At 41.1% G+C, this 23,926-nt stretch overlaps 1 protein-coding gene across 1 annotated transcript in view; it reads left to right on the plus strand.

Moving 5' to 3' along the window:
- LOC132536318 (midasin-like) overlaps positions 1 to 18,696 on the plus strand; it is a gene marked incomplete at its 5' end in the record, with an annotated part of 40,662 nt that extends 21,966 nt beyond the window's left edge. The window contains 7 exons of the mRNA XM_060183942.1: positions 1,174 to 1,289; positions 3,833 to 4,007; positions 5,985 to 6,058; positions 6,162 to 6,276; positions 7,622 to 7,685; positions 15,851 to 15,993; positions 17,246 to 18,696. Of these exons, the coding sequence (XP_060039925.1) occupies positions 1,174 to 1,289; positions 3,833 to 4,007; positions 5,985 to 6,058; positions 6,162 to 6,276; positions 7,622 to 7,685; positions 15,851 to 15,993; positions 17,246 to 17,434 (876 nt within the window). The remainder of the gene's footprint in view (positions 1 to 1,173; positions 1,290 to 3,832; positions 4,008 to 5,984; positions 6,059 to 6,161; positions 6,277 to 7,621; positions 7,686 to 15,850; positions 15,994 to 17,245) is intronic.
- Positions 18,697 to 23,926: the final 5,230 nt, after the last annotated feature.

Here is a 23,926-nt window from a genome sequence, read left to right on the forward strand (position 1 = left end):
GGGGGTTGTGATTTTGGTGGAAGGAGAGATTTTTTTTTCCTTAAAAAAAATTTTTTTTTTCTTGTCCTGGAAGTGATACAGGGACTTAAAAAGCATGAAGTCCTGAATTCAGTGCCCAGTATCCTTCATGTGCCAGAGAGATGCTTTAGTTGTCTATTTTCCTTCTTTCTACCATGTTAATAAAGAAATATATTTCCTTTAAAAATATTTTATTCACAGGTGGCTCTGTGGTACAATGATAGCACATTGGACTTATACTGATAAAAATATTTTATTCACTAATTTTTTATAGATAAATTGAGAGGGAAAGGGAAGATAGGGAGAAAGAGAGACGCATGAAGCATCTCCCCTGTAGGTAGTTACTAGTAACTTGAACCTGGAAACTTATGCATGGTAACATGAGTAGTAGTCTACCAGGTGTATCACCACCTGGCCCTAGTATATATGAAAATCAATTTAAAAAAACACTTCAAAACTTTTCTCAACAACTGCTATCCTATTCACTTAATTAAAAATGTTTCCCATGCCCAGGAGATGGAGAAAGGTAAGCAAACCAGACTCAGAGGAGATAGAGACGGGAAAGGGGTGGGAGAGAGCGAGAACGTGCAAGCAAGCAAGCACTGCTTAATGCAGGCATGTGTTAGTTCTGGAGGTCGAACCTGAGACCTTGGACATTAGACATTAAAGTCTGGTGTGCTTCTCTCAGCAGGATAGCAGCTTGTTGAGAAAAGTTTTAAAATGTTTTTTTTTTAATTGATTCTTATTTATTTACTGCCTCCAGGGTTATCACTGGGACTCATTGCCTACACTACAATCCACTGCTCCTGGAGGCCATTTTTTCCATTTTGTTGCCCCCCCTTGTTGTCATTGCTGTTGGATAGGACAGAGAAATCGAGAGAGGAGGGGAAGACGGGAGAGAAAGATAGACATCTGCAAACCTGCTTCACTGCTTATGAAGCGATACCCCTGTAGGTGGGGAGCCAGGGCCTCGAACTGGGATCCTTGTGCAGATCTTTGCACTTCGTGCCATGTGCCCTTAACCCTCTGCACATGGCCTCCTTAAAGTGTTTTTGTTGGTCAAGTTCATGCAAGTCCTCAAGCCCTCATTTTGCTGTAATGACTTAAGTTGTCTCTGATATTCTAAGAGTAACTTGCCCATTGTTGCTCTTGTAGGAAAAGGCTGCCGCTGAGATGTGGCAGAATTACCTGGTCATAACAGCACCTCTGTCACAACAGTTATGTGAGCAGCTCCGTCTCATCTTAGAGCCTACACAGGCAGCCAAATTGAGGTAAGTTTTCCTCATTGAGCCTTCCTCAGTGTACTGAAGAGAGAAGTGCTGTCACCTCTGTTGAGTTTCACACTTGGCTACCTGTGGCATTGACCTCTAGGTTGCCATTCTTGCCTCAGGACTATATTATGTGTTCCTTACCCTGTCTTCATGTTGTTTCCTCTGGCACAGAAATTTGCAAAGTTTGGTATGAATGCAGTTTGTTTCATTAGTATATGATGGGAAACTGAGCCAAGTCTTTGGGCATAATTTTTTTAAAGAGTAAAACCACACTAAGAACACCTCATCTTTTTTTTTATATTTATTTTATTTATTTATTCCCTTTTGTTGCTCTTGTTTTATTGTTGTAGTTATTATTATTGTTGTAGTTGTTGGATAGGACAGAGAGAAATGGAGAGAGGTGGGGAAGAAAGAAAGGGGGAGAGAAAGATAGACACCAAAAAAAGAAAGATAGACACCTGCAGACCTACTTCACCGCTTATGAAGTGACTCCCCTGCAGGTGGGGAGTCAGGGCTCGAACTGGGATCCTCATGTGTAAATCACTCACCTGATTTTTTTTTAATTTAGAATTTTTAAATTTATTTTTTAATTTCTTTATTAGGGTATTAGTGTTTTACAGTGGACAGTAAATACAGTAGTTTGTACATGCATAACATTTCTGTTTTTCACATAACAACACAACCCCCACTAGATGCTCTGCCATCCTGTTCCAGGACCTGAACTCTTCCCCCCATCCACCCCAGAGTCTTTTACTTTGGTGCTCACCTGATCTTTCAAAGATATGTCTAAAATCATAGTTTATGAATAGAGAGTGGACCGGGATGTGTCACAGTAAAGAAAGCACTGTGTTCTCAAGCATGAGGCCCTGATATTGCATATAGCAAAAAGATACTTAGGTATTTGTTCTCTCCTCCTTCTCCTCCTCCTTTTCCTTCTCCTTCTCTTCCCTCTGTCTCTCCTCCCTCTCCTTCTCCCTTTCCCCTTCTCCCCCTCCACTAGCACATAAATAAATAAATCTTAACAAAAAAATTTTTTGAGAGGGCCAGACAATTGTGCATGTGATACAGCTCACAAATTACTGTGCACAATGACCCAGGTTCAAGCTCCCAGTCCCCATCTGTAGAGGGCGTAGCTTCACAATCAGTGAAGCACTGCATGTGTCTCCTTTTATATGTCCCTCTATCACTCTCTATTCAAACAGAAAGAAGATGTAAAAAAAAAAATATATGGCCACCACCAGCAACAATGGAATTGTGTAGGAACCAAGCAATAACCCTGATGGCCAAAAAAAAAAAAAAAAAAAAATTAAATAAAAAGTAAGAGAATCCAAGGCTTAGTAGTCAACACAACACTTGTTTTTGCTTTTATTTATTTTTAATTTTTATTTTTTTTTAGATTTTTATTTATTATTGTATAGAGGCAGAAATTAGGGGAGGGGGAAATGGGAGGGAAAGACAGAAAGACATCTGCAGCTCTACTTCACCACTTGTGGTGGGGACCAGAGGCTTAAACCCAGGTCTTTGTACACTTAACCAGGTATGTACGCTTAACCAGGTGTTCCACTACCTGGCCCCTGTTTTGTTTTATTTTGTTTGGTTTTTTAATATTTATTTTTATGAGAAAACATAACACTCAGCTCTGACAGATGAGATAAATGGGATTGAACCTGAGATTTTCAGGGATGCACATCTTTTTTCCTCTAATTTTTAAAAATGAGCTTTAGTGCAGCCCAGAAGGTAGTGCAATGGATAAAATGTTGGACCTTCAAGCTTTAGGTCCTGAGTTCAGTCCCTGGGGCAACACATTCCAGAGTGTTTTCTCCCTGCCCTCCCCCCTCTTTATTTCATTAATAAATTGTTTGTTTTTAGTGAACTTACTGGGTTGGTTAAAGATCAAAAAAAAAAAAGTCTGGCCCTTAATCCTCAGCTCTTAATAACACTTCACTATGCAGAATTACTTATCTGTTACTATTGGTTAAAAGATGAGGTGTTCTAGGGAGTCGGGCTATAGGACAGCAGGTTAAGTGCAGGTGGCGCAAAGCACAAGGACCGGCATGAGGATCCCAGTTCGAGCCCTGACTCCCCACCTGCAGGGGAGTCACTTCATAAGCGGTGAAGTAGGTCTGCAGGTGTCTATCTTTCTTTTTTTGGTGTCTATCTTTCTCTCCCCCTTTCTTTCTTCCCCACCTCTCTCCATTTCTCTCTGTCCTATCCAACAACTACAACAATAATAATAACTACAACAATAAAACAAGAGCAACAAAAGGGAATAAATAAATAAAATAAATATAAAAAAAAAAGATGAGGTGTTCTTAGTGTGGTTTTACTCTTTAAAAAAATTCTTGGGGGCTGGATGGTCACATACCCAGTAAAGTGCACCTGGGTTCTAGCACACAGTCCGAACCTACAGGGGGAAGCTTCATGAGTGTTGAAGCAGTGCTGTAGGTCTCTCCCCCCCCCCCCACTTCTTTCTGTCTATCCAAAATAAGTAATAGATGAGCAGTTGTTAATTTATTTTTACCTTGTTTGGGTAAATTTAATAGAGGAGACTATCGAACTGGAAAGCGACTGAACATGCGGAAAGTCATTCCATACATCGCTAGTCAGTTTCGGAAAGACAAGATTTGGCTTCGAAGGACCAAGCCCAGTAAACGCCAGTACCAAATTTGTTTGGCTATCGATGATTCTTCTAGCATGGTAGACAACCATACCAAACAGGTAATGAAGAGAAATATGGTGTGTGTGGGGGGGCAGTGCCTCACCGGGTTAAGTGCACATAGAATGAAGTGCAAGGATCCTGGTTTGAGCCCCCAGCTCCGCACCTGCAGGGGTGTCACATCACAAGTGGTGAAGCAGTTCTGAAGATGTCTTTCTTCCTCTCTTCCCCATCCCTCCCCTCTCAATTTCTCTGTCCTATCCAACAATAACAATAACAGCAACAACAACAAAAGGGGGGGTGGAAAAATACATGGCTGCCAGGATCAGTGGATTCGTAGTGTTGAAACAGCCCAGAGATAACCCTGGAAGCACAGAGAGAGAGAGAGAGAGAGAGAAATATGGTGGCAGTTTGATGAAAAATTGAGATTAAACTACGCTCCATGGGCCACCTAATGTATTAAGTAATCTGGCAAGAAAACCCTAATCACAATTACTGCATTCTGAAAATAAGATACCAGGTTTGGGAAGACCTAAAATTGTTATAAAGTTCACAAGGATAATTTCAAAATATTGCACATATTTTAGTTCCTTTCCAGTGTAGGTCTTTTAAATGTTTTGTTTTTTAGCTCTGCTATGCTGTTTTATGCTCCAAAATCAGTAGTTCTAACATTTATTTTCCAGAAAGTGTAATGTACTATTAAATTACTCTTAAATATCATGTACAACATTATCTTTATGACAGAATATCTTTGATTTATTTTTAGTTTTTCAATTTTTATTTTATTTATTGGTTTTTTTGTTTTTGTTTTTTTTGCCTCCATGGTTATTGCTGGGGCTCAGTGCCTGTACTACAAATCCACTGTTCCTGGAGGCCATTTTTCCCATTTTGTTGCCCTTGTTATTGTTGTTATTGCTATTGTTGTTGTTTGATAGCACAGAGAGCAATCTAGAGAGGAAGGGAAGACAGGGGGAAAGATGGACACCTGCAGACCTGCTTCACCGATTGTGAAGCAACTCCCCCTATAGGTGGGGAGCCAGAGGCTCAAACCAGCATCCTTATGCTGGTCCTTGTGCTTTGCACCATGTGCACTTAACCTGCTGCGCTACCACCTGGCCCCAGTATTTTTGATTTTTTTAAAAAATGTATTCAGTGCACATCTCAGTCTACACTTATCTCGAGTTATTGCTTTATTTGTATTAACATGAACATAAATACAATTACTTATGATATGCTGAAGTATATATTTAATGCATATTTCAATAAGTCTACACTTACCTAGAGTCAGTGTCCTATTTGATTTAACATGGGTTGGGAGCGTAAATACAATTATTTATGGTGTTACTGAAGAATGTGGGTTTATATATTCTAAATACTTTTTTGTATTTATTATTTTCCCTTTGATGCCCTTGTTTTTTTATTATTGTTGTAGTTATTATTGTTATTGTTGATGTCATCGTTGTTAGGACAGAGAGAAATGGAGAGAGGAGGGGAAGACAGATACAGGGAGAGAAAGATAGACACCTGCAGACCTTGCTTCACCACCGGTGAAGTGACTCCCCTGCAGGTGGGGAGCTAGAGGCTCGAACTGGGATCCTTATGCTGGTCCACAAGCCTCCAGCTCCCCACCTGCAGGGGAGTCACTTCACAGGTGGTGAAGCAAGGTCTGCAGGTGTCTATGTGCCATGTGCACTTAACCTGCTGAGCTACTGTCCGACTCCCAGTTTATATATTCTATAGTAGATAAACAATATAACCTGTAATGCTGCTGATTTCACATTTCAGCTCCACACTTACTATATGACTTGGGTAAGTTTAGAGACCAAATCTCTCATGAGCACTTATTAAGTGATGTCTGGAACTGAGTTTTCCAATCTGTGGTTTTAGAGCCTAAGACCACCCAAGACTCTAGCTTGGTTAGGAATATACATATCAGCGTTGTTATCTATGTGTGATTCACACAAAACCGTTTTCTTTGAGAATCTTGGTATAGAAAGTGGTCTGGAGGATATTCTGATTCCATTCTCTCTGTTTTGCAGCTTGCATTTGAATCCTTGGCTGTGATTGGAAATGCGCTGACACTCCTGGAAGTGGGTCAGATTGCAGTGTGCAGGTGAGGCTGCCTTTTAACCACACTCAGCACAATCAACCTTCTTTTGTCATTTTGGCCACATGACAAACAAATAACTTACTGTATTTGACTTTTCTTCCCCAAGTTTTGGAGAGTCTGTAAAGCTGTTACACCCATTCCATGAACAGTTCACTGATTACTCAGGGTCCCAAATTCTGCAGCTCTGCAAATTCCAGCAGAAGAAAACCAAGATTGCTCAGGTATGCTAACAACATCTTCTTTACCAGGAGATTAAAAGTTTTTTCTGCAGTTAATCTTAAACAGACACAGGATTCATAATTTTAGAACTCTCTCCTCTACAATATGGCACTAGGTAAAATTGACAAGGGTAGCTCTAAACTTCAGTCTTTGTATCAATAGGACAATAACTTTCTTGATAGCTATCATTAAACCAGGTGTGACCTCTTTTTCTGAGTTCTTTATTGACTTTGGATTTATTTATTTATTTATTTTTCCTCTTCTTTTTGAAAGGTTTAGAATTTTTTTACAAAAATAAAGCACCTTGGGCTGCCATGTGGTGGTACATCTGGTTGAGGGCATATGTTACAATGCGCAAGGACCCCAAAGTTTGAGCCCTCAGTTCCCACCTGCAGTGGGAAAGCTTTTTACAAGTAGAGAAGCAGTGTTGTAGGTGTCTCTGTCTCTATACTTCTATTACCCCCCTTCCCTGTCGATTTCTGTCTCTGTCAAATAAATAAAGATAATTAAAAAAAAATTTTTTTAAATAAGTCATCTTTAATAACCTTGTCAGGTGACTAAGGACAATTTCTTCTTCCCACTTAGCCTAGAGAAGAAAAGATAAAATGACTACTGGGGGTTACAGAGAGACTATTTGATTGACATAACTTTATAACACAGTATGGAATAATAATTCTATCCGCCTTGTTCCTGGCCTAATTTAGCCTCCTGTCTTGAGATGAAAGTAGATATTTTCATGTATACCTTTTTTGTTGATGTGTACATACATCATACATATACATATGTATGCATATGTATATATATATATGTATATACATTTTTTAGGGAGTGGAGTGGGGTTTTTGTGTGTGTGTGTTTTAAGTTTTGCTTTTTGATCACTGGGACTTCACTGCACCAGCCAGGCTTTTCAGAAAGACAAACAGAATAATATCACATCAGCAAAGCTTCCTTCAGTGCATTGGGGACCTGGCTTGAATCTGGGCCACATGTATAGGGGAACAAGTGCCCTATTCAAATAAGCTGTCTTGCGGACTCGTTTTTTTTTTTTTTTTAAGAAAATGATTGCTTCATCTGGCCAGTTACTGCTGACTTCATATTCCCTTGGGAATGTGTTTCTTTTCTTGGGGTATCTTAGATAACACTAGTGGTGGAGCAATATGCTAGAGATATTTGTCTTCTCTACACTTGAGAATGTCAGGACTCAAAGGCAAATGCCAAGATTACCTCAGGTAACTGGGGGAAAATTTTAATTTACCTTTAGATCTGAGGTTGTTACCTGAAAAGTCACCTAAGTATCAGAAGTAATTAAAAGTCATCTTCTAATCACTTTTGTTGGTTCTGGTTTAGTTTCTAGAGTCTGTAGCCAGCATGTTTGCAGCCGCTCAGCAGCTCTCACAAAGTATCAGTCCAGGTGAGTTGCATTCTTTCCTCTTTGTGAACAAAATGCTTTTCTGTTGTCTGTATTCATAAGTTGTTTGCTTTATTTCACCATACCTGTCACCAGCTTTTAAAAATATATATTCATGGCCAGGGGGATTGCTCTGTGGTTTATGTGAGATACTTTTTTTAAACTCCGACTCTATTGAGTATATATGTTGAAGCGAAACAGTGGTGTTCTAAATAGATCTGCAGGAAAAACGAACAGGAGATAATTAAGAATTTATAGGATTTTTTTTTCTTAAATGCACTTATTCACAAAAAATAAATTATAAAAATGGAAAGAAAGACAGCATCAAGAATGAAAGTGGATTAAACAATAGAGCAGTACTTGGTCTCTCTATTAAGATACAGAATTAAAATAATGGGCCAGGAGGTGGCTCAGTAGTGTGGCATGTGGCAACACATTTTAAAACATAAATTATTGGGGGTCGGGCAGTAGCGCAGTGGGCTAAGCGCACGTGGTGCAAAGCGCAAGGACTGGCATAAGGATCCTGGTTCAAGCACCTGGCTCCCCACCTGCAGGGGGGTCGATTCACAGGCAGTGAAGGAGCAGGTCTGCAGGTGTCTTATCTTTCTCTCCCCCTTTGTGTCTCCCCTCCTCTCTCGATTTCTCTCTGTCCTATCCAACAACAGCTATGACAACAATAATAACAAAGACAACAAAATGGGAAAAAATGGCCTCCAGAAGCAATGGGTTCGTAGTGCAGGCACCGAGCCCCAGCAATAACCCTGGAGGCAAAAAAAAAAAAAAAGTGTATTCACCGTTTTAATACTTCTATTTAACTTTTGTTTATAAGTTTACGGAAGAAGGGCAAACGCTAGAAGAAGAAGGGGAAACACAGAGTAATTACAAGCCAGGAGGTGTAGCAGTGGATAAAGCATTGGACTAACAAGCATGAGGTTCTGAGTTTGATTGTTGGCATCACATATGCCAGAATAATGCTCTACTTCTCTCCTTAGTAAATAAATAAACCTGGGGGCCAACAGCGGCACACTTGGTTAAGTGTACACATTACCATAGCAAGAAACCTGGGTTCAAGCCCCCACTCCCCACCTGCAGAGGGGAAGATTCACAAGTGGTGAAGCAAGTACTGCAGGTTTCACTTTTTCTTTACCTATCTCCCCCTCCCCTCTCAAATTTTCTCTGTCCCATCAAGTAAAAATAAATACATAAAAATAAACCCTTGAAAATTAGCAAAAGTCTAATTAATGGAAGAGGTGTCACAGTAAGTAAGTCGAAACTCCCTTTCTCTTTTTTGTGAAATAAATCTTAAAAATTAGGATAGTCTGGGGGTCAGGCGGTGGTGCAGTGGGTTAAGCGCACATGGTGCAAAACGCAAGGACGGGCGTAAGGACCCGGTTTGAGCCCCCGGCTCCCCACCTGCAGGGGAGTCGCTTCACAGGCAGTAAAGCAGGTCTGCAGATGTCTATCTTTCTCTCCCCCTCTCTGTCTTCCCCTTCTCTCTCCATTTCTCTCTGTCCTATCCAACAACGAACAACATCAACAATGGCAATAATAATAACCACAACAAGGCTACAACAACAAGGGCAGCAAAAGGGGGAGGGGGAATGGCCTCCAGGAGCGGTGGATTCATGGTGCAGGCACCAAGCCCAGCAATAACACTGGAGGAAAAAAAAAATTAGGATAATCTGAAGGCGATCAACAATGATTGAAATTTGGAAGGCAGTTTCGATTTGGGCCTTCTAATGATCTGATCTATTCAGCCCTGCCCTTTTTATACTTTTATAGTCACTTGGTTTTTTTTCCTCATATATATTGTTCTACACTGACTTTCATCTATGCTTAATATTCTCTAAAGCACAAATGAGAAATTTTACTGACAGGAGCTTCACTTTGTTATTGACTGGCCTTATCTCTGACTCAGGTGATCCAGTTATGCCTATAATTCATTTTTCTTTTTTTTTTTTCTTTTTTTCCATACTCCAAACTCAGTCAATTTCTGCTTTGCGTTTCTACTTCTTTTTTTTTTTTTTTACATGCATAACATTCCCCAGATTCCCATTTAACAATATAACCCCCACTATTTCATTCATCATTTTTCATGGACCTGTATTCTCCCCACCCACCCACCCACCCCAGAGTCTTTTACTTTGGTGTAATACTCCAATTCCATTTCAGGTTCGACTTGTGTTTTCTTTTCTAATCTTGTTTTTCAACTTCGGCCTGAGAGTGAGATCATCCCGTATTCATCCTTCTGTTTCTGACTTATTTCACTCAACATGATTTTTTCAAGGTCCATCCAAGATCGGCTGAAAACGGTGAAGTCACCATTTTTTGCAGCTGAGTAGTATTCCATTGTGTATATATACCACAACTTGCTCAGCCACTCATCTGTTGATGGACACCTGGGTTGCTTCCAGGTTTTGGCTATTACAAATTGTGCTGCCAAGAACATATGTGTACACAGATCTTTTTGGATGGCTGTTTTGGGTTCCTTAGGATATATCCCCAGGAGGGGAATTGCAGGGTCGTAGGGTAGGTCCATTTCTAGCCTTCTGAGAGTTCTCCAAACTGTTCTCCACAGAGGTTGGACCAATTGACATTCCCACCAGCAGTGCAGGAGGGTTCCTTTGACCCCACACCCTCTCCAGCATTTGCTGCTGTTACCTTTTCTGATGTGTGACATTCTCACAGGAGTGAAGTGATATCTCATTGTTGTCTTGATTTGCATTTCTCTGACAATCAGAGACTTGGAGCATTTTTTCATGTGTTTCTCGGCCTTTTGGATCTCTTCTGTGGTGAATATTCTGTCCAATTCCTCCCCCCATTTTTGGATGGGGTTATTTGTTGTCTTGTTGTTGAGTCTGGCAAGCTCTTTATATATGTTGGTTATTAAACTCTTATCTGATGTATGGCATGTAAAGATCTTCTCCCATTCTGTGAGGGGTCTCTTGATTTGGGTAGTGGTTTCTTTTGCTGTGAAGAAGCTTTTTAATTTGATGTAGTCCCATAGGTTTATACTTGCCTTAGTCTTCCTTGTAATTGGATTCGTTTCATTGAAAATGTCTTTAAAATTTATGCGGAAAAAAGTTCTGCCAATATTTTCCTCTAAGTATCTGATAGTTTCTGGTCTAACATCCAAGTCCTTGATCCACTTGGAATTTACTTTTGTATTTGGTGAAATACAGTGATTCAGTTTCATTCTTCTGCATGTTTCAACCCACTGTTTCCAACACCATTTGTTGAAGAGACTCTGCTTCCCCCATATAATAGTCTGGGCCCCTTTGTCAAAGATTAGATGTCCATAGGTGTGGGGCCTCATTTCTGGGCTCTCAATTCTATTCCACTGGCAGTGTGTCTATTCATGTTCCAGTACCAAGCAGTTTTGATGACAATGGCCCTATAATACAGTTTGAGATCTGGCAGTGTGATGCCTCCGGTTCTGTTCTTTTTTCTCAAGATCGTTTTGGCAATTCTAGGTCTTTTCTGGTTCCAGATAAACCTTTGTAGCATTTTTTCTATTCTCCTAAAAAATGTGCTTGGGATCTTGATGGGGATAGCATTAAATTTGTAGATGGCTCTGGGTAATATATTCATTTTGATGATGTTAATTCTTCCAACCCATGAACATGGAATATCTTTCCACTTCTTTGTGTCTTTTTCAATTTCTTTGAGTAGTGACTCATAATTTTCAGTATACAAGTCTTTCACTTCTTTGGTTAGGTTTATTCCTACATATTTTATAGTTTTTGTTGCTATAGAAAAAGGAACTGATTTCTGGATTTCAATGTCTTCTAACTTAGTGTTTGCATAGAGGAATGCCACTGACTTTTGAATGTTAATTTTATAGCCTGACACATTACTGTATTGCCTGATGATTTCCAAAAGCTTCTTGCTGGATTCCTTAGGTTTTTCCATGTATACTATCATGTCATCTGCAAATAAGAAAAGTTTGACTTCTTCTCTTCCAATCTGTATGCCTTTAATTCCTTGCTCTTGCCTGATTGCTATGGCAAGAACTTCCAACACTATGTTGAATAGTAATGGTGATAGTGGGCAGCCCTGTCTAGTACCTGATCTGAGGGGAAATGCTTCCAGTTTTTCACCATTGAGTATGATGTTGGCTGTAGGTTTGCTATATATAGACTCCACTATCTTCAGGAATTTTCCATCTATTCCTATTTTTTGTAGTGTTTTGATCATAAAGGGGTGTTGTATTTTGTCAAAGGCTTTCTCTGCATCTATTGATATGACCATGTGGTTTTTGGTCTTGCTTTTGTTGATGTGGTGGATCACATTGATTGATTTACGTATATTAAACCAACCTTGCATGCCTGGGATAAACCCCACTTGGTCATGATGAACAATCTTTTTGATATACTGCTGTATCCGGTTGGCTAGAATTTTGTTCAATATTTTTGCATCTATGTTCATCAGAGATATTGGTCTGTAGTTTTCTTTTTTGGTTGTGTCCCTGTCTGCTTTTGGTATCAGGGTGATGTTGGCTTCATAGAAGCTGGCAGGGAGTATTCCAGTGTCTTCAATCTTCTGGAAGACTTTTAAAAGTAGAGGTATTAGTTCTTCTTTGAAAGTTTTGTAGAATTCATTTGTAAAACCATCTGGTCCAGGAATTTTATTTTTGGGAAGATTTTTGATAACTGTTTCAATTTCATTAGCTGTGATGGGCCTGTTCATGTTATCCGCTTCCTCTTTACTTAGTTTTGGATGTTGGTAGGTATCTAGGAAATCGTCCATTTCTTCCAGGTTCTCTAGCTTGGTGGCATATTGTTCATAGAAGCCTCGCATGATATGTTGAATTTCTGCAGTGTCTGTTGTGATATCTCCTCTTTCATTTACTATCCGATTTATTTGGGTCTTCTCCCTTTTTTGTTTTGTGAGTCTGGCTAAAGGTTTGTCGATTTTGTTTACTCTTTCAAAGAACCAACATTTACTTCCATTGATCTTTTGTATGGTTTTCCTATTCTCAGTGTTATTTATTTCTGCCCTAACTTTAGTAATTTCTGTCCTTCTGGTTGCTTTAGGATTCCTTTGTTGTTCTTCTCCTAGGTCTTTAAGATGTGCAATCAGGCTGTTTATTTGTGCCTTTTCTTGTTTCCTAATGTGTGCTTGTATAGCTATGAACTTCCCTCTTAGGACTGCTTTAGCTGTGTCCCAAATATTGTGATAGCTTGTGTCTTCATTTTCATTGAACTCTCGAAACATTTTGATTTCTTCCTTGATTTCCTCTTTGACCCAGAAGTTGTTAAGAAGTGTACTGTTGAGCTTCCACATTTTGGGACTGTTACTAATCTTTTGTTGAGTGTTAAGTGTTAGTTTAATTCCACTGTGGTCTGAGAAGATGCTTGGGATGATTTCAATGCTCTTGAATTGGCTGATGCTGTCTTTGTGGCCTAACATATGGTCTATCCTTGAGAATGATCCATGTGGAATTTAGTAAAAATGTGTATTCCAGTTTCTTGGGATGAATGACTCTGAAAATGTCCAATAATTCTAGTTTATCTATCTCTTCATTTAGCTCCCTTATGTCTTTACTGATTTTCTGCCTGGATGATCTGTCAAGTTGAGATAGTGGGGTGTTGAAGTCCCCTACTATGATTGTGTTACTGTTAATATATTGTTGTAGCTCTTTCAGTAGAAGTTTGATGTATTTAGATGGCTTCTCATTGGGTGCATAGATATTAATAATTTTTAAGTCTTCTTGATTGACTGATCCTCTGAGCATTAAGTAGTGTCCATTCCTATCTTTTTTAATCTTATCTATTTTAAAGTCTATCATGTCAGATATGAGAATAGCTGTTCCTGCCCTTTTTTGTGGGCCATTGGCTTGAATGATAGTTTTCCATCCTTTCACTTTAAGTCTGTGTTTGTCTTGTTGAGTTAGGTGAGTTTCCTGTAGACAACATATTGTTGGGTTGTGTTTTCTGATCCATCTTCCTACTCTGTGTCTTTTAATAGGTGAATTCAGGCCATTGACATTTATTGATATCAAAGATTGAAGATATTTTAACGCCATTCTTGTAGAGTTTTAGAGTGTTTTGATATATGTCTTATTTGTGGTGGTCTGACTGTTTATAGGAGACCTTTCAGAACTTCTTTCAGGGCAGGCTTGGTGATGGTTGCTTCCTTCAACTGTTGCTTGTCTGAGAAGGTTTTGATGCTTCCATCTAGTCTGAATGACAATCTAGCAGGATATAGTATTCTTGGCTGAAAGCCTTTCTCATTGAGCACTCGATAGATATCTTGCCATTCTCTTCTGGCCTGTAGTGTTTGTATGGAGAAGTCTGCTGCTAATCTTATGGGTTTTCCTTTGTAGGTGACTCTTTGTTTTTCTCTTGCAGCCTTGAGGATCCTTTCTTTATCCTTATTCCTTTCCAATCTAAGTATGACATGTCTTGGTGTCTTTAGGTCTGGGTTAATTCTGTTTGGGACCCTCTGGGCTTCTTGAATCTTTATGTCTTTGGTGTTGTCTAAACTAGAGAAATTTTCAGCTATTATGGCCTGGAGAACGCTTTCTTCCTCCCCTTCTCTTTCTTCCTCTGGTAAGCCAATAATGCGTATATTGTTTCTTTTGAAGTCATCCCATAGCACTCTGTTGTTGTTTTCAGCATCTCTTAATCTCTTTTTGAGATCTCTTACTTCTTTTTTAGTTGTCTCTAATTCATCCTCAATCTTGCTAATTCTGTCTTCAGCCTCATAGATTCTATTCTCTCTGCCCTCTACTGCTTTCTGGAGTTCATCTATTTTGTTGCCCTGCTGTGATACTGTTTTAGTTTGTTCAGCTAGTTGCCTTCTTAGCTCAGCGATTTCAGCTTTCAGCTCTCTAATAACCATGAGATAATTAGAATTTTCTTCCATATTCTCATTTGTTGTTCCTGCATTTCTGATTACAATTTTTTCAAATTCTTTACTCACTCCTGTTATTATTTCCTTAGCTAATGTTTGGATGTTGAACTCGTTGTTTTGTGCTTCACCCTCTGGAGGACTTTTAGCTGGACTCTTGTCCTGGTTCGAGTCTCCAATATTTTTTCTTGTTGTTTTAACCATTTTAAATAAGTTAACAATTTTTTCAATCCCTGAGTTGGAGTTCAGTGGTGTAAAAGCCTTTTTTTTTCCCCTGTAGGCTATGGGAGCCTGAGGGCTTTTAAACTATCAATAGGCTTCTTAGCTTAATCACTGACTCCTGACCAAGAGATAAAGCAGGGTGTGGCAGAGATAATCCAGTGGTTATGCAAAGAGACTTTCACAGCCCCTCAGCTATGCCACCGAGTTTCCCGGTTAGATCTCTGTCCCCTGGTGTCCCTCCCTGTTGCTGCTCCAGATTCTGAGGGTAGTAGCAATGGAGACTCAGAGTTGCACTTGGTGAGTCTCTGGGGAGTCGTTTCCTCCCTTCAGCTGTACCCTTGTTGGTGGAGCAGACTGAAGGTGGTGTCTCCACTGACAAACTGTCGAACTGTTAGCAGTCACTTAATCTCTCCTTAGGCCTCTCTCTCCTCTCTGTCACCAGCCACGCGTGTTTGTACTCACGGGTGATTTACTGGGTTTCTGTGGTCATTCTAGTCCTGTCTTGTTTCTGTCCGGGTGGTGTCCTTTGGTATTCCTAGTTGATCCGGGAAAGGAGAGGAGAAGAGAGAAAGCAATCTGCTGCTCGTAGCTCTGCCTCCGGAAGTCCCAGACTATAATTCATTTTTAAAAAACACTTGGTTTTACAGCCAGGAGGGTAGCTCTGAATAGAGTGTAAGACTTGCATATGAGAGGCCTAGATACAATTTCTAGCACTATATCTGCTGGAGTGGATGTTCTGACCTTAAACACACTCACACTCACTTACTCACTTAATAGATAGATAGATATATAAATATTTGAAGCCAGTAAAATAGCTTGGAGGTGGGGAAGGGTATGTGCTTTGTCATTAATGGCTGAAGCCTGGCCCCCCACTGCCTGGGGGATTGATTCTGTGTTATCTTTCCCTCTCCCCATCTCTGTCTGAAACAGACCAGATCTGTGAAGCCCTGGTGAAGACAAAATTAAGTATTTAATCTTAATGATACAAAGAAGGTTATATACTAATATATCTTAATTTAGGTAATTTTGAGTTGCTCAAAATGGATTTTCATTCTGTCTGTTTTTTTCTTCCGTTGTTCATTCTACTATAGAAACCGCACAACTCCTCCTGGTGGTTTCTGATGGACGTGGCCTTTTCCTCGAGGGCAAAGATAGAGTCCTAGCAGCAATTCAGGCTGCCCGGAATGCTAACATCTTTGTCATTTTTGTGGTGTTGGACAATCCCAGTTCACGGGTGAGTGACTATTAAAAACTACTTTCCTCAGGATAGAGAAGGAATTAATTCCTTTCAATCTACTCTTAACCTGAAATAAAGGCTCACACTGTCCTGTCCAGAACTCCTAATTTTTCCTGGTGTCCTATCAGGCACTATATGGTCTTAGCACTTTACAATATTTTTTTCATCTTACTCAGTGAGGTAGGAACCATTAAGTCCATTATAGTCAAAGGCAGAAACACAGGTTGGGGGCAAGGGGTGAAATCGGGGATAGAAAGCATAATGGTTATGCAAAGAACTCTCATATCTGAAGCTTTGAAGTCCTACGTTCAATCCCCTGCACCACCATAAGCCAAGGATGAGCAGTGCCCTGGTAAAAAATAAATAAAGTAGAGGTTATAGGTAGTGAATAGGGAAGTGAGGATTCACACTGATTCCAGAGACCACTTCTTATGCTAACTAACCACTCTGGTGGTTCATCATCTCCCCCTTGCATTCCTGTTAATAGACACTGCCCAGTGGGAAATGTAAATCTGCCCTTCCTAGTTACTTCTGTTCCAGCAATACCTCTACAAAGCAGGAAGCAGGGAGTCTGGTGGTAGCACAGTGGGCTAACTGCATGTGGTGCAAAGTGCAAGGACTGGCGTAAGGATCCCGGTTCGAGCCCCCGGCTCCCCACCTGCAGGGGAGTTGCCTCTTGGTGAAGCAGGTCTGCGGGTGTCTGTCTTTGTCTCCTCATCTCTGTCTTCCCCTTCTCTCTCCATTTCTCTCTGTCCTGTCTCACAATGATGACATCAATAATAATAAATACAACATCAATAAAAAACCAAGAGCAACAAAAGGGAAAATAAATAAATGTTTTTTTAAAAAAAAAGTCAGGAAGCCCTAGTCCCCATGTGGGAGAGCTAGTTAGAATGCAATTGTTGGGCCAGTCAGTAGCACAGAGGGTTAAGTACACATGGTGTGAAGCGCAATAACCAACCTAAGAATCCCAGTTCGAGCCCCCAGATCCCCACCTGCAGAGGTGTCACAAGTGGTGAAGCAGGTCTGCAGGTGTTTTTTTTCCCCCTCTCTGTCCTCCCCTCCTCTCTCGATTTCTCCCTGTCGTATGCAACAACAATAATAACAAGGATAAACAAGGGCAACAAAAGGGAAAAAATACCCTCCAGGAGCAGTGGATTTGTAGTGCAGGCACCGAGCCCTAGTGATAACCCCAGAGGCAAAAAAAAAAAGAATGCAATTATTAATTCAAAATGTCTTCTGTTGACAGGATTCTATTTTGGACATTAAAGTACCAATATTTAAAGGGCCAGGTGAGATGCCTGAAATCCGATCCTACATGGAAGAGTTCCCATTCCCATTCTATGTCATTCTTCGTGATGTGAACGTGCTTCCTGAGACACTCAGTGATGCTCTTAGGCAGTGGTTTGAGTTGGTGACAGCCTCTGACCACCCCTAGACCAGAAAAAGAAGACAAAGTGAGACTATAAACCATGGCAAAAATGTCACACTTCTTGCCTAGGTGTTCCCTTTTAGGCTTCTGAACTCATGGCTCTAAAATGTATTCTCTTAAATCTTATACATAAAGATTCATTCAGCTGCTATATATAAAAAGCTTTGAGCTTAGAGAAAGCTCCCTGCTTTGCCTGCCTGGGAAACAGTTCAGAAAAACCAAAAGCATTGGCTCTGGAGCTGAGGAAGAGCTTTCTTTCTGAATTGTCATGAAAGCATTGGCCCAAGAGGAGACCACAACTTCACCCAAAGGGCCCCATGGCCTGCTTTTCTTCACCAGGGACCCTGATGTCTATCCTGAGGAGATGCCAGCAGCCTGGGACTGCTAGTCCTTTGGACTAAAGGAAGCTGCTCTTTGGACCCTTTGGCCCTGCCTTGCCCTGCCTGCCCATTGTGTGTACTCAGCAGTCAGATGGCTGAGACAGCTGCAGTTTTCTAGAGAGTATGACTGCTTTCTTAATTGTGCTCACGTGAAACTACCTTCTTTGAGGGTAAGAAGCATGTGGGGTGTGTGCGTGCGTGCACGGTGTGTGTGTGTGTTTTCCCATGAAGCAACCAGCCATCATGGGAGTCCAAGGAATCGGAACAATGACCCTTGGCACTATGGAACAATGAAGTGGCTCTTCAGTGTCCTCATATTTGCTGCTTTGGGTGACTATGCAATGATAGAAAAACTTATTTTCCCTTTACTTAACTTTCTCTATGACATAGTACTTGTTGTAGTAATTTATTTCTTTAGTTCACCCCCCTCCCCCAACAGTTAAGGGGAAAGGACCATTCCTTACACTGCTTCAAGCCGGACTAAAAGACCTGAGCCAGTCTTGTTTAGGAAAAGAAATAGACTGTGTTTTTTGTTTTTTTTTTCCTTCTCTCCAAATATATCAGTGCAGTGTGGTTTTCCAGCAGTTTTGATTTGGCCAGAAAGCAGTGCTTCAATACTTGAAACTGTATGCTGTGTTCTGTTTTAAGTTTGGTCAATGTATCCTTTTGTAGACAATATGCCTCAATATAATAATTTCTTTCCATGTCATCAAATTACACTGTGAGGTTTACCACCATTTTAGGTGGTCATCAAAGACACAGATTGCTTGTTGTTTAACCAAGTATCCTAAAGCATGTACTTGAGGTTATGTCATCATTATTTTTTACTCTAAAAAGCAATGCAGCTTATATTCTGAAAACTATTAAAAATATACCACTGTTGATATATATTATTACCATCCTTAATGGGATAGAACAAAGGAATGTTAAAGATGTCTGTTGGATCAGTGAGTTGTTGGTTATTCTGTGCTAATATGACTCTACATCCTCTACTAAGTATTAACTTTTTATATGTGTGGGGGGTGGGCTATAAGAAAGGGCGAGTGGGTAGAAATATGTGTAAAGATATTACTTACAAAATTATTCCTCCCTCTCACATTTCATTGTTTAAATAAATCCCTGTAGGAAGTTCAATTTTTCCATTAGAGTTGGGTATGGCAGAAAAAGACTTCAACAAAAAGTGATGTAGTCAGCCATGTTTACTTTTGACGGGACCATCTAAACTAGAGGTTCCCAACTGGTGTGCCAAGTGATTCCCTTGTTTCTCAGATATAGCTCATAGGATCTGGGACAGTAGGCATTCCAGTAAGTAGATACCCAACTGTGTCATTTTCCAGCTTGTCTTGTTTGGGGCTGGGGTGGGGTAGTGAAGCATGGAAATTATGCTAGGAAACCTGTCTAGAGCTGGTGGGGTGGGGTCAGGAGACCCCTGCCTCATGGAAAGAAACATGGCAAGCCTGAGTCACATTGAGGAAGTCACTGAAGATACATTCTTTTGTCACTCAAGGCTCAAGCTTAACATGAGTGAGAACCAGAGCACCACTCCAGCACATAGGGTGTCAGGAATCAAAACTCAGAAGTCCAAGCTTTTGGTTAATTACAACACTCTAGGCACTGCACCACTTCCTGAGCTGCCACAAAAAAAATTTTTTTTTTAAGATTTTATTTATTAATTAGAAACCTAGGAGGATAGAGAGAACAAACCAGACATCACTCTGGTACATGTGCTGTTGGGGATTGAGGTCAGGACCTCATGCTTGAGAATCCAATGCTTTCTCCACTGTGCCACCTCCCAGACCACAATACAAAAAATATTTCTAAAGTTCATACAGACCATAGTAACAGAAGATCTAGGGTCTGCAAGATAGTTCACCTGGAGAGTGTGCCAGTTGCACATGGCTTGAGACTGAACCCAGCTCCCACTGCACTGGAAGAAGCTTCTATAGGTGGTCTCTTTCCCTGTCTCTGAAAAAGTTATCTCGGTGCTGAAGCCATGTGCTTCAAGAAACACAAAACTGACTCTTTTTTTCTTTCCCCAGAAATAACTACAGAGAGGAACAGTCCCACCAGATAATAAAAACAGCATACAATAAAAATCCTGGGGGCCGGGTGGTGGTGCTGCGGGTTAAGCACGCGTGACATAAAGCACAAGAAGTGGCGTAAGGATACCTGTTCGAGCCCCCGGCTCCCTACCTGCAGGGGAGTCACTTCACAAGCAGTGAAGCAGGTCTGCAGGTGTCTATCTCTCCTCCTTTCTGTCTTCCCCTCCTCTCTCCATTTCTCTGTCTTATCCAACAACAATAATAATGATAAACAACAAGGGCAACAAAAGGGAACAAATAGCCTCCAGAAGCAGTGGATTCATAGTGTAGGCAACCCTGGAGGCAAAAAAATAAAAAATCCTGAACAAATTGCTCAGATTCTAAGAGTTTACCCTATGAGCAAAAGTCATCATAAAGCCCAGGAAGAAATGTGAAATACTGAATACTTGGTGTTGAAATTTTGGCTTAGCAGTTGGGGAGTTGGGGGGAGGGGGGAAACTATCCACACCACAAACCGAATAATTTCTAGATGGAGTAAATAGTTTTAAGTTGGAGATTTATAGTGCTATGAATAGGAGAAATGAAATTGAAATGTATCAGAAGCCACAAGTGATTGTAGAGACTTAAAAGAAAAACACCAAAAAGCAAAGTCCATTTAAAAAAAGGAGGGGTAGGGTGGTGGTGCACCCGATTGAGCAGACTCCTTACCATGCATGAGAACCAGGGGTCCCCCACCTGTAAGGGGGGAAGCTTAACAAGCAGTGAAGCAGTGCTGCAGATCTCTTTCTCTCTACTCTCAAATTCCTATCTGTATAATTTAATCCATAGTTGATTTAAAAATGTCACTCGGATGCTCTAATTATGGCCATTTAGACTGGGGCTGTAAAAAAAATGTAGTATGGAAGGACCCAGGTGTTTTGGGCCCCCACTCCCCACCTGTAGGGGGGAGTCACCACGACCTGTAGATGTCTCTGTCACACATGAAGTCTCCAGTTCCACCAGAAAGAAGAAAAGCCAGTAGAGCACAGCAGCTCCCAGCACTAATAGGGAGCATCATGCATGGCACCTACAGAAGCTCCATGAATGCTGAAGCAGTGCTATAGTGTATCTGTCCAACTTACTGGAAAAAGTCTGCTTGGAGCAGCACCATCATGCATACTTGACACCGTGACAGACAAAAAAAAAATTGAAAGAAAGGTCTTGAACATTAGTGAGCCAAAGTCATGAGCAAACATCACAGAATAAATGTAACTAAAACTGGCACTTGAGGGGCCAGGCAGTGGCGCATCTTGAGTGCACAGATTACAGTGTGTAAGAACCCAGGTTCAAGCCCCTGGTCCCCACCTGCAGAGAAGAGTTTCACAATTGCTGAAACAGTACTGCAAGTCTATCTCTTCTCTCCCTCCCCTCTCGATTTCTCTATCAAAATATTTTTTTAAACTAGCTAATATTAAAAAAAAATAGGTCGTCAATGAATTGCTATTGCATCACACGGTGCCTGGTAAGGTTCGAAGTCCTACTTTCAGCACATTACATTCAATACTGCTCTGAGGTAGATGCCTTTGTTTCGTTTTACAGGTGAGTAAATAGTCCAAAACATGTCAATAGCCACAACAGCTAGGAAAAAGGAGCACCAAGAATTCTCAAAGGAAGCAATCAAGTAAATGTTAACAGGTGATGGAATGGACACTTGGTATTATAACCTAAAAGTGTGTATTGTGGGGAGGATTAAGCAGTTGAGGAAATAGAGGTTTAAGGCTAAGGGATGTTCATATTCTCATTACTAGTGATAAAAAGCTCTTAAAGCTGAATGTGGAAGTCACTTAAAAAGCCCTGGTTGGGAGTGCGGCAGTAGCAGCAACAGGTTAAGCGCATGTGGTGCAAAGTGCAAGGACAGGCATAAGGATTCCAGTTCGAGCCCCAGGCTCTCCACCTGTAGGGGAGTCGCTTCACAGGTGGTGAAGCAGGTGTGCAGGTGTCTTTCCCCTTCCTCTCTCCATGTCTCTCTGTCTTATCCAACAACAATAATAATAACTACAACAACAATGAAAAACAAGAGCAACAAAGGGGGGGAAGCCTTGGTATTTGAACAATGAAGGCAATTAAAGACATCCCTCCCAAAGTAGAAAATCCAGGTTTAAGTAATTAAACACACGCTGCTGCTGACTGAAGTTACAATAAAAACATTTTGTGTACACTATGTATTGCATAACAAATTACTTTTTTAAAAAAGCTAGGACAGGAAAATTGAGAGGGGAGGCGAGACGGAGAGAAAGCATACCTTCATGGCTCAAAGAGTGGAGAGCAGGAACTCAAACCAGGGTCCTTGCGTTTGATAATATTTGCTCGGAACCAGGTAAGTCATTGTCCTGCCCGGAGTTGCAGGAGCCTGAATGGTGCTGATAATCTCTCTTAAACACATCCTTTAAAAAATAAGGATGGGGGAGTCGTGGGGTCGCGCAGCGGGTTAAGCGCACCTGGTGCAAAGTGGAACGACAGGCATAAGGATTCCGGTTCGAGCCCCGGCTCCCCACCTGCAGGGGAGTTGCTCCACAGGCGGTGAAGCAGGTCTGCTATCTTTCTCTCCCCCTCTCTGACTTCCCCTCCTCTCTCCGTTTATCTCTGTCCTATCCAACAACGACATCAATAACAATAACTACGACAATAAAACAAGGGCAACAAAAGGGAATAAATTTAAAAAAATAAGGACGGGAGAGATAGCATAAATTTTAAGCAAAGAGACTCATATATGAGGATCCAAAGCCCTCCACATCATAAGCCAGAGCTAGAGAGACACCTGCAGCACTGCTTCACCACTTGCAAAGCTTTCCCCCTGCAGGTGGGGACAGGGGCTCTAAGCTGGGTTCTTGTGCATTGTAATATGTGCACTCAACCAGGTGTGCCACCACCTGGCCCCCCTGGGTTAACTTAAACTGAAGAAGAAAAATGCAGTTGGCAGCAATTTTCCTCCCCCTCTCATCATAAACAGGGCTATCTATTGCTGTAATCAAAGTGGCCTCAGACAGTAGCCTTAGGACCCTCTACTTCTGTCAAAGTTTGCTGATAACCTGTTATACAAGGGGTGATGGTGGGGAATGTTAAGCTTGTTGCTATGAGTTACTATGGGGAAGCTGGTAACTAGGGGCTGGTGGTGGCACACCTGGCTGAGTACACATGTTACAGTGCACAAGGATCCGGGTTTGGGCCTCTGGTCCCCACATGCAGAGAGGAAGCCTAGTGAGTGGTGAAGCAGGGTTGCAGCTGTTTCCCTCTCTATCTCTCCCTATCTCTCGATTTCTGGCTGTCTCTATCCAATAAATAAAGATAATAAATTGATTAGATAACTAAAAATGACAAGTGCAGCTGTGCTAGGGGCTCACTTTAGTTTTTGGACAGGAGTCAGGCTGACCCGGCCAGCATTAAATAAACACTGCTTCCTCGGGTCTCTGCCTGAGAATCCGAGAACAATAGGTTATGTAGACAGTGTTACTTTGCCACATGCAACAGCCAGGATCAAGCCTGCCCCTCCTATGCAGTGAAGGACACTTTGATGCTGTGGTCTCTTTACTTTCTCCTTCTCTTATCTAAAATAATAATAATTTTTATGGGGTTAGCCATAAAAATTCCAGAAAAGAAACAATACTTCAGTGTACAGGCCGGTGCGCCGCTATGTTCCATCGCTGGGGAGCCAGAGACGACCCGAACTGCCCCTGCGGCTCCAGACAGACTATGACCCACATAGTCAACGACTGCCACCTCTCCAGATTCAAAGGAGGTCTGGAAACTTTACATCAGGCTCAAGCTGACGCTGTTGACTGGCTACGGAAGAAGGGCAAACGCTAGAAGACGAAGAAGCTGTACACTTAAAATATTTTGAGAAACAAGTTACAGAGAGCACTGGCTTATGGTGGTTTGGGGAGTTGAACCTAGGAGACTCAGGCATAAAAGTACTTTTTGTATAACCATTATGGTATCTCCCCATCTTACACATATTTTTTAAGTGTGTGTGTGTGTGTGTGTGTGTGTGTGTGTGTGTGTGTGTGTGTGTGTGTGTGTGTGTGTGTGTGTGATATTGA

This window comes from Erinaceus europaeus, unplaced genomic scaffold, assembly GCF_950295315.1.
Source record: "Erinaceus europaeus unplaced genomic scaffold, mEriEur2.1 scaffold_550, whole genome shotgun sequence".
Taxonomy (NCBI): Eukaryota; Metazoa; Chordata; class Mammalia; order Eulipotyphla; family Erinaceidae; genus Erinaceus; species Erinaceus europaeus.